Source organism: Schistocerca cancellata, chromosome 3 (assembly GCF_023864275.1).
Source record: "Schistocerca cancellata isolate TAMUIC-IGC-003103 chromosome 3, iqSchCanc2.1, whole genome shotgun sequence".
Taxonomy (NCBI): domain Eukaryota; kingdom Metazoa; phylum Arthropoda; class Insecta; order Orthoptera; family Acrididae; genus Schistocerca; species Schistocerca cancellata.
In genome coordinates, this window is record NC_064628.1 from 72018124 (window position 1) to 72033555 (window position 15432).

At 41.1% G+C, this 15432-nt stretch overlaps 1 protein-coding gene across 1 annotated transcript in view; it reads right to left on the reverse strand.

The window, feature by feature from the left end:
• The window catches only part of LOC126176040 (cuticle protein 21-like), a 39636-nt gene extending 26725 nt beyond the window's left edge, over positions 1–12911 (reverse strand). Inside the window, exon 1 of the mRNA XM_049923172.1 lies at positions 12856–12911. Within this exon, the coding sequence (XP_049779129.1) occupies positions 12856–12867 (12 nt within the window). The 5' untranslated portion in view covers positions 12868–12911. The remainder of the gene's footprint in view (positions 1–12855) is intronic.
• Positions 12912–15432: the final 2521 nt, after the last annotated feature.

Sequence of the window (15432 nt, forward strand, 5' to 3'; positions counted from 1 at the left end):
CAATTATGAAACATTGTGTGTATAGTGTGTGGAGTGACTGATAGTGAGATATGAGTGAACAGTGTGGCATTACATTATTTAATAAGTTATTTGTAAGAAAAGTATTGTATACCAGGAGTAAATCTAATCATTGTCTCTAACTAGAATTCTGTAAATATATGTGTATACGAATTAGCTTATGTTAAATTGATTTAAACTTGTAAATAATTTGACATGTCCTATATCATTGTAAAAAGAGATCTGCGGATGAATAAAGCTACTATTACTACTACTACTACTACTACTTGTCTCTTGATCTTACAGTCTTCTTCTTCCCTCTTGGTTCTTGTACATATTGTATATTACCACTCTTTCCTTGTAGGTGCCACCACTTTTCCTGAGAATTTCGAAATCTTGCATCATTTCCAGTTGTCGAACGCTTTATATAGGTCTACAAGTCCTATAAACGTGTCTCCATTCTACGTAAGTTTTGCTTCCATTACCGAGCTCAATATCAAAATTGTGTCTCTGTGCCCTTACTTTTCCTAAACCAAATTTGATCTTCATCTAATAACTCCTCAAATTTCTTTTCTTTTTGTTACATTTGTAACAACTAAATAATGCTGTGGTAATGACAGTGTTGAAGGAGACAAGAAGCAAATTATGCTTCTCATACTGATGGTCTGCATACCATCCACTATAAAACACAAGTTAACAATGAGCATTTTGATGACATTAATCAGTTGATTACAGATGTGATAATTATCAGAGATTCAATAAATGAGTTCCACACACAGAAAAACACATTGGTTTACATGGTTGTTTTTTTAAGCACAGAAATGGTATGTTACGGACCTGGATTTCCATTCAAACCACTGTTACTCAGCACCATCTGTATGAGTTTGGAGTTTGTAAGGGGAATTTAGAACTACATAGTATATTGCATACAGTAATGCAAATTAAGTTATCTGAAGTCCACCTGGCTTAAATCTGAAAACCTGCGCTGAAATAGAATCACTACTTAGAAAGGCTGACAAATGTTGCTGTGGTCTTATGGCAGTTTCCAGAATTGCTGTGGTCTAATGGCATTTTCCTGAACGAAATATCATTTTAGTAAATCGAAACTGCACGCACACGTACAGGATTTATCGTAATTAATGGTGTATTCGCTTATCGTTAAAAATACGCGCCACTAGCAGCAAAAAACTCTCAATAAATACAGGTCCGCAAACGAACCGTTTGAGAGATAACTGTGACTTTGTGGTTACCAGCCACCACTGACTTGATTCTGCATAAATATCATCCCAGTTAAGAAAAGTACAGAATCAAGAAAAGCTATTCAGAATGGTTCAAATGGCTCTAAGCACCATGGGACTTAAAATCTGAGGTCATCAGTCCCATAGACTTAGAACTACTTAAACCTAACTAACCTAAGGACAGCACACACATCCATGTCCGAGGCAGGATTCGAACCTGCGACCGTAGCAGCAGCGCGGTTCCGGAATGAAGCGCCTAGAACAGCTCGGCCACAGCGGCCGTAGCTATTAAGAGGTACTGTGACAGAGGTGCAGGTGTTTTGAATGCACACGACAACAGTTACTTGACTGTACTCGTAGTTAAAGGAAGTGTTTAGAACGTCACCTTCGCACCTGCCTGCTTGACTGTAGCCGTTGCCGAAATGAGGTTCGAACCCTTTCAAACACGACTGGATCGTTTTGAAATTCTTCACAAGCACTGACAAGTCTGTACTTCAATTCCTCAACTGTGTTAACCAGAGAGGCGTACATTACACCTTTAAGGTGGCCCAAAACACAGAAATGCTTGGGGTTCATACCAGGAGATCTTGGACGCCACGGTACTGGTCTTCCTCGCCCAATCCATCTTTGACCACATCTGCGCGTTTGACGTGGTCTCGTCGTAGCCACAAAATGTGCCGCTGCTCCATGAAGTACGTGTAGGGGGCGTTCAAAACGTTTCCGTTCGAGGGCGTTGCTGCAGCTTATATGGAACGTCTTGCGACTCAGATGTGGGTATATGAACAACGAAATGTGGGAAAGAGATTAGTGTGACATTCGTGGCTTTCAGACGTGCGTGCGCTAAATGCGGAAACGTGAACTGAAGCAGTGTTATTACCAAAAGCGCCCAAAAGGACAAACGTGCTGCTACTGATCCCTCTTGGTTACTGATTTCAAGGAACCTGGTGTCTCCATCACTGGGGAATGGTGTAGCCCAGTGCTGGAGAAATTAAGGCATGCAGTTCAGGCGAAATGTTCGGGTAAACTACGATAAGGGATGTTGCTGCTGCTTCATGGTAACGCACCTACCCATATCGTAAAAGTCATAACGTGGAAGTCGCACCAACTCATGTGGGAGACAATCGAGCACCCGCCCTACAGTAGTGATCTCTCACCACGCGATTTTCACGCCCTCGGTCTCTTAAAAAAGGCCGTGAAGGGTCGATGATTCTCGTCGGACGATGATGTGCGTCAGTCAATTAAGGAATTTTTCACACAGCAGGACTCGGTGTTTTACCAAACGGGTATCTGAAACCTGGTGCGTCGATGGGATAATGGCTTCAATGGTCTTGGCGATTTTGCTGATTGGCATGCCGATTTTGGACTGTGCGGACCTTCGAACGAAAACTTTTTGATCGCCCGTTGTGCCACATCGTGTGGCGTTGCTCTAAGGGAACATCCTCAAGCAATCATGCAAGATGATGTTGCAGGAACCGAAGGTAATACCGTCCACTGCGTTTGTCTGATAACATGTACGGCCCAATAAGACCATTACCTAGTATTCCGAACCACACACTCAATGAGAAACTTCGCTGATCTGAAGACTCATGCAGAGTATGTGGGCTGGAGCGCAGATGACTTCAAACGTGAAAAGCGCGATAATTAAACACACTCTCACGAATAAACCCTGCTTCGTCTGCAAATAAAATATTATTATCAATGTAGGGTTACCTACAACTTGTTGTTGCATCCACTGGCAAGAGTATTTGTGTAGTACCAAGTTCGCCTCACTAAGACAGAGCAATCGTTGGTGGTGCAGGTACTGTGCGCTGCAGTGGATCTACAACTACATCTACATACATACTCCGCAATCCATCATACAGTGCGTGGCGGAGGGTACCTCGTACCACAACTAGCGTCTTCTCTCCCTGTTCCACTCCCAAACAGAACGAAGGAAAAATGACTGCCTATATGCCTCTGTACGAGCCCTAATCTCTCTTATCTTTGTGGTCTTTCCGCGAAATGTAAGTTGGCGGCAGTAAAATTGTACTGCAGTCAGCATCAAATGCTGGTTCTCTAAACTTCCTCAGTAGCGATTGACGAAAAGAACGCCTCCTTTCCTCTAGGGACTCCCACCCGAGTTCCTGAAGCATTTCCGTAACACTCGCGTGATGATCAAACCTACCAGTAACAAATCTAGCAGCCCGTCTCTGAATTGCTTCTATGTCCTCCCTCAATCCGACCTGATAGGGATTCCAAACACTCGAGCAGTACTGAAGAATAGGTCGTATTAGTGTTTTATAAGCGGTCTCCTTTACAGATGAACCACATCTTCCCAAAATTCTACCAATGAACCGAAGACGACTATCCGCCTTCCCCACAACTGCCATTACATGCTTGTCCCAATTCATATCGCTCTGCAATGTTACGCCCAAATATTTAATCGACGTGACTGTGTCAAGCGCTACACTACTAATGGAGTATTCAAACATTACAGGATTTTTTTCCTATTCATCTGCATTAATTTACGTTTATCTATATTTAGAGTTAGCTGCTATTCTTTGCACCAATCACAAATCCTGTCCAAGTCATCTTGTATCCTCCTACAGTCGCTCAACGACGACACCTTCCCGTACACCACAGCATCATCAGCAAACAGCCGGACATTGCTATCCACCCTATCTAAAAGATCATTTATGTAGATAGAAAACAACAGCGGACCTACCACACTTCCCTGGGGCGCTCCAGACGATACCCTCACCTCCGATGAACACTCACCATCGAGGACAACGTAGTTACAAGGCGACATTGTGCTACAGTGGCTTGAGTATCATGATGCTGAATTGGAACACATCTGACGGCAGCTCCGCACCCACAAACCACCGGCCTGTAATTTACGAGAAGAGCGTGACCTGTTCGTAGGTATCTGTTGCTGCAAATCTCCAAAAACATACCAAAGACTTCTCGAATTCACCTCACGGAGACACGCTGTTATACTGCGGACCGCTACGGTCGCAGGTTCGAATCCTGCCTCGGGCATGGATGTGTGTGATGTCCTTAGGATAGGTAGGTTTAAGTAGTTCTAAGTTCTAGGGGACTGATGACCTCAGATGTTAAGTTCCATAGTGCTCAGAGCCATTTGAACCATTTGTTATACTGCGTTGCATTGATGGACCAACATTCTAGTAAACGAGTGGTCAAGATGTTTTCGCTTATCAATGTATATCCGATGGATGGAAATTTAATACTGTGTTAAAAACTTGGAGCTGAACACCGACCCTTGCTTTAGAGATGAAAATAAAAGTGTTACTTATCTCTGTTGGTTTAAAATATCAGACAAGAAATTCTGCTCGTATTTCAGCTCATATTTAGCATCTGCGTTTATTGAGATTTTTCATCATATATTATCTATTAAACATATTTTCCCAATAAACAGGTAAATGTATTCGGTTTTGCACTTGGATGCCATGTCCATTTGATTTTACAGTTTATTTGCGGTTCGCTGGGTCTTGCCGTTATGGTGCTAGCTTCTAAATCCACGTTTAATTTCTACATTTAAGTTTATGTTTTACAATGTCCACTAACATTTTGTACAACTTTTCAACTGGAAGGACCATACTGATATTTCATACTAAGTCATTCTTGTAGGAGAGTGAAAATTGAGTTGTTTTTCCATATCGTGTCCGCCTCCGTAGCTGAGTGGTGAAAGTAGATGGCTGCCTTGCGGAGTGCCCGGGTTCGATTCCCGATACTGCCGAGGATTTTTCCTTGGTGGGAGGACTGGCCGGGGGTGCACTCAGCCTTGTGTTGCCAACTCAGGAGCTGCCTGATTCATAGGTAGCGGCTCAAAAGTTTAAAGGTCGACAATGGCCGGGAGACCGCTGTTTTTGACCCCATGCCCATCCATATCGCATCCGCGTGACGCCACGTGGCAGGCGATGACACGGAGGCCGATCGGCATCGCTTGATCTTTAGGACCCGATCGCAGAGTTTAACTTTTTTTCTTTTCCCATATTGTCATCCACATTCTTCCAGTGAATCTCGTTTCTGTGTTGTTCTCAGGGCGCTTTTTTCTGTTTATTAATTCGCTGTGCACACTTTTGTTTGCCAAACATTTGTTGTGTCCCTACAATCTTAACACTACGTAATACCTCCACCATAGTAAAAATCATTATTTGTTATACCGATGTTGATTGGCAGGACGATTTTCATTGGTTGTAAGATTTCGAATAACATCTTCGTTATTGTATTTGCTTTACCCTATAAGGAATTATGTCTCTTAAATGTTACATACAGATAAGTTTTGATAGAATATCCACTGCCTCATATATAAGGTGAATCACCCTAAAGGTGAAGAGGAAACAGCATTAAACCTTATGGATTGAGAGGGTATGCTATTCCGATGACTACAATACCATGTAATATTTACAAAGAACTTGGGAGTGTGGGCCCACTTATCAGTATGACGTTACACCCTCTCTTGTCTGGATCCACCCTCTAATTCCCTTTCTGAGGCAAATCGGCCCAGAAATGTTTGAATTCTGGCACTGGGACAAACATCCGAGATGGTCAACCACATGTTCTGCATGGAAGACATCAGGCATACATGGAAGCAACTGGTCTGCAATAATGCTCAGGCAGTCATTAGTTGTTGCGATGCCTTCGATTACTACCACAGGCACCAGGCACGCCTTGGATATCTAGTCTCCGTTTCTCTATTCAGATTTATGTTTTGAGAATAATTCCAAAATTATTTATATCCCCTGAGAGAATGATAGCTTTCAATAGGCAACGACCAATTTATTTGCCCATTCTGAACCAATCTGAGTATATGCTTCATCTCTGATCAGCTCGAAGTCGACGGGACGCTAAACTACCATCGTTGTAAAACATTATTTGCAGGTAGTTAACGATTAGGAAGTTAGTACCTGTCCAGATACGTCCTAAAATCTCCTCCACCTTGGATCTTGATTCTTGGAAGAAATACATACATTTGTAGCGTCAGTCGTTTTGATATTCCGTGAATTATCTAGTATAACTAACAGTTTGTGTTCACCCATGTGATTTACGAAACCCTACGGGGATTTTCGGTGGGGCAAAGTGGGCATGGGTCTAGCATACCAAATATCACCCAGCATTAAGTATCAGAGAAACAAGTTAGAGGTCACTGTTTTAAATATGGATAGTGTCTCCAAAATTATTCAACTGAACGTCACTAGCCTCTAGTGTTTTTGTTTCACGTGATGAAGAGGTTTTGATGTTACTGGATTTATCTCTTAAATGAGAACGTGCTTTGTCGTTTGCTAGCATTGACGACGCTACTTCAAAAGAAATGGGTGATCTTATGTCTTACGTTAACCATTCGGGGTACATGACTGTCGAGTGTAACATTACACAGTGTTATCAACCCCAACTGACATGTGAGAGGTTGCTTATCAAGTTGCCTATTTATCGAGAAATATCACGAACAGTTTCTTATGCATTTTTTAAGTATAACATTCCTTTGAATGTGGAAGGTGAAATGCTGTCCCTTAAAAAGGATTACATGGCTAGGGACATCATTGAAGAAAATATATCACTTTACAAGCCTTTAAACGACATTTGGTACACTATAAGAGACGTCGCTGCACGATTTTATGGTAATGAACAATGCGATTCAAAGTCTTACTCTGTTGTCATACTGGTAAAAACTTACTTGTAAATAATTTACGGGACATCAAGGCACGAACTGCAAATTGCGGAATCGTGCTACTCCACCTCAACCCCATCCACCAAAGTGGGTAAATTAGAAATTTAATACGTCTGTAGGGGACTCCGTGGATTTTTACCTGCACGAAAACACTTCACTATTTGAGTACCTCTGACAGAACTTACGTTACATTTATTAACATATGGCTACAAGGAAGTCAAATTCCGTGTTTCCCGCTCACGCATAAACATCCCAAAATATTCTAATCAACCAGTTACTCAAAAAACAGTGTGTAGTTACGAATTACAAGAATAGGAAATCTAGAGTAGTGTTTCTTTTCATTTGCATCTTCGTTGCAATCTAAATGACGCATAAACGATTAAGTACGAATTAAAAAATTAACAAGTTGGAATGGGATTTATAACTGCGCGGCATTTAAGTGCAGTCGTGTCCCACTGAAACGCCGGCCATAAAATTATCACGAAAGGACGTAAATTACTGTTTATCTGCATGTTATTTTCCTCTTTTTCGGCTCAGATTAAATAAGACAAAAATGTCAGATGTGCAGAGTAAAAGTTGTCAGTAAAAATGAATTTAATATTGTAAAAAAAATACAGTATGTTCAGTGAGCTTAATGGTAAACATTTTAAAACGTTTAGAACAAACAACAGTAGACAGGTAAATACAAACATTTCAAAATGTAGTGTTTGGTATCAAGAAGCAGCATTTTACTCTTTGCTTCTTAATCTTCACTCATGAAATTTTTTCAGTACTGAAAAGTAAGAGAAGGAAGCATGTTTTTAAAATCTCTGTCCATTTCTGTCCATCGTTAACACGTACCTGTTATAATTATTGCGCGACAGGGACATTTGAAACACCATTCCAAAAGCCGTGAGTGTAAACAACGGGCGACTTGCAACTCTCGGAAGTTGCATTATTATCAAAAATGATTCAAATGGCTCTGAGCGCTATGCGACTTAAATTCTGAGGTCATCAGTCGCCTAGAACTTAGAACTAATTAAACCTAACTAACCTAAGGACATCACAAACATCCATGCCCGAGGCACGATTCGAACCTGCGACCGTAGCGGTCGCTCGGCTCCAGACTGTAGCGCCAAGAACCGCACGGCCACTCCGGCCGGCTGCATTATTATCAATGCTGGATATGCATCTCTTCTAGAATAACTACGAGCGGACTTCAAAACGTAATGCCGGCCGAAGTGGCCGTGCGGTTAAAGGCGCTGCAGTCTGGAACCGCAAGACCGCTACGGTCGCAGGTTCGAATCCTGCCTCGGGCATGGATGTTTGTGATGTCCTTAGGTTAGTTAGGTTTAACTAGTTCTAAGTTCTAGGGGACTAATGACCTCAGCAGTTGAGTCCCATAGTGCTCAGAGCCATTTGAACCATTTTTTTCAAAACGTAATCTACACATTATTATGGTATGCCAAGTAACTTTTAGTGAATGCTGCAGCACATAATGACACAGATACACTGTTTTTTCGGCACCTTGGTCATGGAGCCATTCGAGAATCGCTGTGTGAACGCCCTCACCGTTGGAATATGTACAGTTGCAGCGAATCAGTTCCTTGATGGCCTGGGTATTGTTGTCTGTGGTCGATGTCTGTACAGCACTGGTCAAATTGTTGGCTGGACACCACATTGCATTTCTTCAGTATATATCACCGTGAGACTGAGTGCAATTTATACCTTTTGTCCACAAGAGTCGTGCTGTTCCTCTTACTTCAATTTTGGAGTACGTTTCCAGTAGCAGCGTAATTTCACCCTCACACTGTGATATACCTTTTATCCGCACCGCAGCAGAGTTGTGTCTACACGAAACTCAAAAACATGAGGTTCTTTTCTGACAATGCACATATCTTGTTGCGTAGTGGTCTTGGCGTGGGACGACCTACGAAATGTACTTTCTGAAGTCCCCTCGTACATCTCTTTACTCTTAATTTTAAATATAATTTAGATATAAAGTCCAATTTTGCTGTAGTCTTCAGCTTGTCTCGGCCGCATATTTACCAAACACTCCGTTAACTGGCAGAGAAGCGGGATATATTTCATTTAACAAATGCAGTTCGAAACAAGGATCTAAAAACTCTCTCATTCACTTCGCTCTACCTCCTTAGTGACTGCAAATGTGTTCTTTCATAGCGACTTGCAGAAGACGTATTTGTCCAAAAGTTCGATGAATATATTAGTTATCTCATTCAAATGCTGTAAGTTAATATCTCTTACTGATGAGCGATAAACACAGAAAAAAACCTGAAAAGGAAAGCAGTTACTCTGTGACATGCAACCGGCAGCGAAAATACCATTAAGAGCGTATGTGGCTTTCGATAGGACCGATACGAAGATAAAAATAGCTACAGGTCTATAATTTTTCTGATACGCCCTCAGCAATAGAAGGGCTTCGTAATCTGAATCGTAGCCAAAAAGCTATAAGTTTTACAAATCTTTTGTGTCCTTTTCTTAGATACTTGCGAAGTATGTGTCACACTGCCATGTCTTGACAGTTACTCTGTGCGTGGTCTTCCTGATGAGTGAACGCTGAAACTTGAGGTAGGAGTCAACACAGCGATACATGAAACTTGTATCAACGTCTTGCCAGAATTTACTACAGAATAGTATGAATGTACTTCTGGAGAACACAGGTGAATTAGGAGATGTTCGTAGTTTAGTTTCTCGATGTTTTGTGACTTGGCGATAAGGAACGCGATTGGTAAGCGAACTAAAAAGGCAGCATAGCAAGTTATACTCATTAATTTTCAGTGCTAAAGCTGGCAGACATTTTATGAATTTCTTATTTTTCTGAAGCCGAACCTGGATTTTATAAAGAATCAGATTTATTTGAGAAATTTCTATATTGTACGCTAAACCGTTTACGAAAAAGCAGTAATCCCATAATACGTTTACGAGAAATTTTTGACATTCGTTTCCAGCGTTAGTTCTAAGTCACGTTGTTGAGATGTATCCATTTGTATAAATGATTGTAGAACATAAAACGGTAGAAGTATGGCGAATTCTGACCTTTCGCAGCTTAGTAAACGACTCTACCCCAGTCGTTCATTTATGTCAAACAGTGTAACGTACGAGGAATTTTTCAGTAAGGAGGGCGGTGAATTTGATAGTTGGTGGCAATAAGACTAGCTGAATTGTAAGTTTCTCTCAACAGAAATGACTGGTTTAGACAGTTTAGGAAACCATGTCAAGTTGCCGATACGAAGTTCTTAACAATTGTTTTTGAGAACGTAAGGACGGAAGAAATAAGGGTAAAAATGTGGAACGTCACCTGGTCCAAGAGAAACAATCCCTTAATGAGATCATTAATGAAAATAGGCTGAAATGATTTGGCAATCTGAGAAGGATGGTTCCACAAACAGCTAGTGTGGTTGAAGAAAGAAGTCAGAGTGACTAAGAAGGCGGCCAAGAAAATATGAATCGAACAGGTAAGAGACGATTTAGCACAGCGAGGTCTGCACTTGTATCAGACTGTCATCGATATCCCTTGAGTGCATAGAAATAAGTGAAGCAGGCTCATTCACCACACCTGGGGAACTAAAGGAACTGGAAAGAAACTAAGAAAACAAAAAAAATGTCTTACGGCTGGAGCTGCTGCTGTTGTCAGTGTAACGTATATCCACGGATGTTCGCTTCTGCAGTGCAGCAGGGAATGAAGGAAGATTAGGTTGTAACATCCCGTCTACGGTGAGATCGTTACAGACGGAGCACGGGCTCCGCCTGGGGCTGAAATTCGCCCATGTGTTTTTCAATGAAGCCATCCAGCCTTTCCCTTTCATGATTTAGGGGAACAACCGAGATCTGAATGGTGGGACAGCGACTCGAAACGCTGCGCTTCAGAAAAAGAGTCAGTATGCGGTTTAGTACGTCAGCGGTGATTCTGTGTTGCGAGGAGAAGTGTGATTAGTTCTCGTGCAGAGAGTGCACTGTTTGTGTTGTTGAGGATTTCTACGGGAACGAAAGGGAGATGGCGAAATCATTTGTAGATTCGTTGTTTACTTCTCTCGGACAGCAGAAGATTGGCCCATACGCCATCACTACCTTCATGGTACTAACGCGTGCTTTAATATTTTACCCAGAATGTAATCCAGTTATGATTTGTCTGTCTGTCTCTGCACCTACCGCTACCGCACTACGTGAGGTGATTCAGTGTGTAATGCTATTGTAAATATAATACTGCCATTAAACTGTATATTTTAAAATTTTTTTGTTCTGTAATAATTTTGAAAAATTAAACAAATACAATAACGAGAATAAGCTTTTGGTAAGTGTAGTTTATCTATTTAAAATAACCACTTTGACGTAGATGGAATAAATGTATTAAAACATATTTTGTAAATAATTATGTAATATTTCAAGTACAACTGTAATTAATTATGTCAATTTTGTATGTATATGCTGTCATGCAATTGTAGATGGTTCATACTTAGGGTTTTTGTAAGCAGAAGTGTAAATTGAATAGGTGTAGGGATCATAGGTAGAATGGAACTGCAAGACCGGGTTTTCGCCTCGGACGTGTTCTACATGATTGGCGCAGTACGGCAATAAATTAATAGCTCAGAAATTTGCAATTTTATCGTCGCCACCAAGAGGAAGACAGAGCTATGTACATCTAGAGCCGTATCTGCGCAATGTTACTACGCAGCACCGCCTCACGCCGCCTTCGACATCAGTAACCTTATTTAGAAGTGTATCACAGTATGAACCATACATCTTCAATCAGTGGAATATAACTGTTAAATGTACCTTTGTGTTTAACCGTAATTTTCCTATTTCATTTACCTCAGTAGGGTCCTTACCTAAACGAATTTATTCCGAGTATCCTGATGTTTATTGAAGCTTATAATAGTAAATTACTGGCAATAGTACTGTTTTGATAGTAAATTCTGAAAATCATTATTAAATGGTAAAGTTTGCATGTATCAGTTTAAGGGCCACCGCTTTGCGTGACCATGAGGATAAGTTTTCAATAGCATTCCTGAAAGTAAAGTAACATAATTGTTTAACTGCAACAATCTTAACAGTAATTGTTCGTGTTGCTTCTCCATGCCAAAGAAAGCCAGACAAATATTGGTGTTAGTAAAATGTTAACAAATAACAGTCCTAAATAAATGAAATTTAGTCGTGTTAAATAATAGTTTTGGTCATATGAATGATGACTATAAGTTAAATGTTTTGTTTTTGTATCCTTGTTGAAACATATGTGTGTCTTCTTTAAATAGTTAATGAAGTATAGTGATAAATTCCATAAGTAACAGAAAGTGGGATTAATAGTACTTACTGCCAAGTGACCGTAGTAAATGGTAATTAAGTGATTGTGTTTAAATTACGTAGTAAGCGAAAGTAGTTATTTATTCAGTGTCGAAAAATAACTTCATCTTTTTGTGTAGACACTGTGCCCGATTTGGGTTGGCGGCCGTTTTATTAAGCAAAACAGTTTATTGTTATAACAGGCTTTGTCTGATAAAAGGTTTCCAAAAGTAATTATTCTCCCTGCTTTTCCCACAAACTGTATGATTCGGAGAAAAATAGTTCGATCCTTTACTATTAGGTTGAACACGGTTAAAATCCCTCTCCGAGAGTCGATGGTTTGGAGTGTTACTGATACGTAAATTTGTGGTGTTCCTGCCGCTACTTACTACACAGTTCTGGCATTCCGAATCGCGGATCTTCCGTCTTTACAGTGGTAGAACTTAAACATTCTGATACCATATTGACGAGAACGCGAAAGTACCGTCGCAAGTGGTGAAGAGAGAGGAGCTCGCTAGTGCCTTCGGCTGCGGAGACAGACAGCTAAGTTAAAGACCATATTACAGCATCAGGCGCGCCAGCTGCTGACGGTGTGCTACGGCGAGCAAAATCCATGGTGCGCCACGTAGACAGCATGTCGCAGCAAACAACGGTAGATTATTTGCAGAAACTCACCAGGATCTTCATACTGTTCGTCGTAGCGGACGTCGGAGCAGCCGTTGTAGCGATCTCGGGTGTGGGCTGCAGTGGGGTGGTGGCGGACGACTTATATACCCGTACGGTGGCCAGGGGCACTGGGACGCCACCCAAGCCCTGAAGGCCTCGCAGCAGGCAGAGAGGGCGATTTCCAGATCTCAGCTTACACTCCGGTACGGAGTCAGCACGTACTGCACACACACATGCAGACGGCCTCCGCCGTCACCAGTTGCAGCTGTTTCAGGTTACATCGTCACTTCACACGGCAGGGAGACCGCTGAGACCACTGTCACAGTGGGACTGATTAAAAATCTTCTATTTACTTTATGCAAGTCTTTTTTGGTATAAAAAAGGTGGGAAGATATTTAAAGACGGAGCACAATGTCAAAAAAATGGCTCTGAGCACTACGGGACTTAACTTCTGAGGTCATCAGTCGCCTAGAACTTAGAGCCACTTAAACCTAACTAACCTAAGGACTTAGGTTTGTCTTAAGAGCCATTACTGATAGTTTTAAAGTTTTGACTTATATACGGTGTGTGTGCTTCACTAATATTGTAATGTAACTTTTATATTCTGGCCGTATATGCCACTGTATGTAACTCTCGGCGTAAGCGCCACCTGCCTTTTTGATGTATATATCTACGTTAATGATACCAAGGCTCCCATACTGTTATAACGGGAGTGTTAAACGCTTTCCTTCTTTTTCTTGTCGCTTTATCTAAGGACGCTATTAATATTGATATTTTACACGTTGCTTTAGTACGCCAATCGGCACATAGTTCACGACATGAACGCCACCTGCCCTGGCCGCAGTGTAACTACGCTGGCCGATTATACTCAGTCGCTTGTGAGCTCTGCAACATCCATGTACTAATTTTTATTTACATGACAAACCCTATTTTCAGGGCTATATTTTATTTTGGACTAATGAATCTATGCAGATATTTGTAAAAACGACAATGATACATCATTCCATATTAATGTAATACTGTAAGTACCAGGCGTCCTTCTCATATTTTGTAATACAAGAGCTCTCTAATATGTGTTAAACTCTATTCTTGACTTAAGTTTCATACCTTTTAATGTAAACTACGATGTTCATTGTCCTCAGGCCGCCTTCTGAAGAAGACAGATTTAAATCTGTCGAAACCTAGGTAAAGATTACTTTATCCATTGCAACTGGTAAGCTGTTTTTAGTCTTATTACGTGGAACCGTTGCTGTTGCGCAGCTATGTTTAAAATACTAACCAAAGGACATCACACACATACATGCCCGAGTCAAGATTCGAACCTGCGACCGTAGCGGTCGCGCGGTTCCAAACTGTAGCGCCTAGAACCGCTCGGCCAGCCCGGCCGGCAGCACAATGTCAGTTCGACAAGGATGAGATAGGGAATTTGCCGTTGTGTTGTTGAGAAAACCATTGTGGAATTCCTTTAAAGTTGACCCTAAATAGCAGTGTCTGTGTTATTAGGGAGTACGATGCTGTTCGGTTTCTTCGGTCATGCATGCATATGTGACCGAAGGAACGTTACATCGTAATTCTTAATAACACAGGCACTGCTATTTCGTATTTATTCGCCAATACCAGGCCCTTGACTCTCAATAAATATGTCCTTTTCGGAGGGGAATATTCGTGACTTACGAGTGCAGGTTGTAACACATGGACGACGACATATGGAAGTTTGGATCTGATTCGTGCTTGGATGGCCGAAGCGGCTAAGGTAACCGCTCGCATAAAGTGGAAATTTCGACTGAGTCCCGGTCCGGTGCAAATTCTCATCGTCTTCATTCCAATATATGACAGAAGTTGTTTGATATTTGCAACTGAATAAATTTCCTGTATCCCATAAAGTCATTCAGAGAAATTACAGAAACCTAAATCATTTTGGGCAACAGTGTGTGAACATCGCTCTGTCGGTATCGTAACCAGTGTGCAAAATAGAATATCGAACTGTTTAGTACATAATTTAGCCATTCTTGACAAGACTATTGCAATCTACAACAATCGAGGGCTTTGGACACAATTATTTCTAAAATTGTTGTTCGTTTCAGGCAAAGCAGGATTGAAAAGATACAATCTGTGACATAAAAATTCAAACAGGACATTTGCTGGTATTACATACAAAATATCTTTATCCCGTCTTGTACGGGGCTCCTTTAATCAGAATTCTACAGTTTTTATTTTATTGTTTGACTTTGTGGTCGGATGCGCTTCCCGAAGCCACTTTCGTCAATGTAACCTAAGGGAGATAAGTCGTGAGCGCCATCTGTCTGTGAATCGCGTAAACTTTGTTCTGTGTGTTATCGTTTTTAGATTTTGGATTAGATTCATTTCTATTCCAATTGATCCGCAGTGAGGAGGTCCTCCAGGATGTAGAACATGTCAGAAAAACAACAATACATGACAAATATTTACAACTCAAACAAATAAGCTAATGTACCATTCCACAGGTCCCAAGTGGAATGATCGTCATTTTTTAATGAACACTATATGAAAGAATCATTTTACAAATACTAATGCACTGAATTTAAAATAAAAAGGTTTATTTATTTA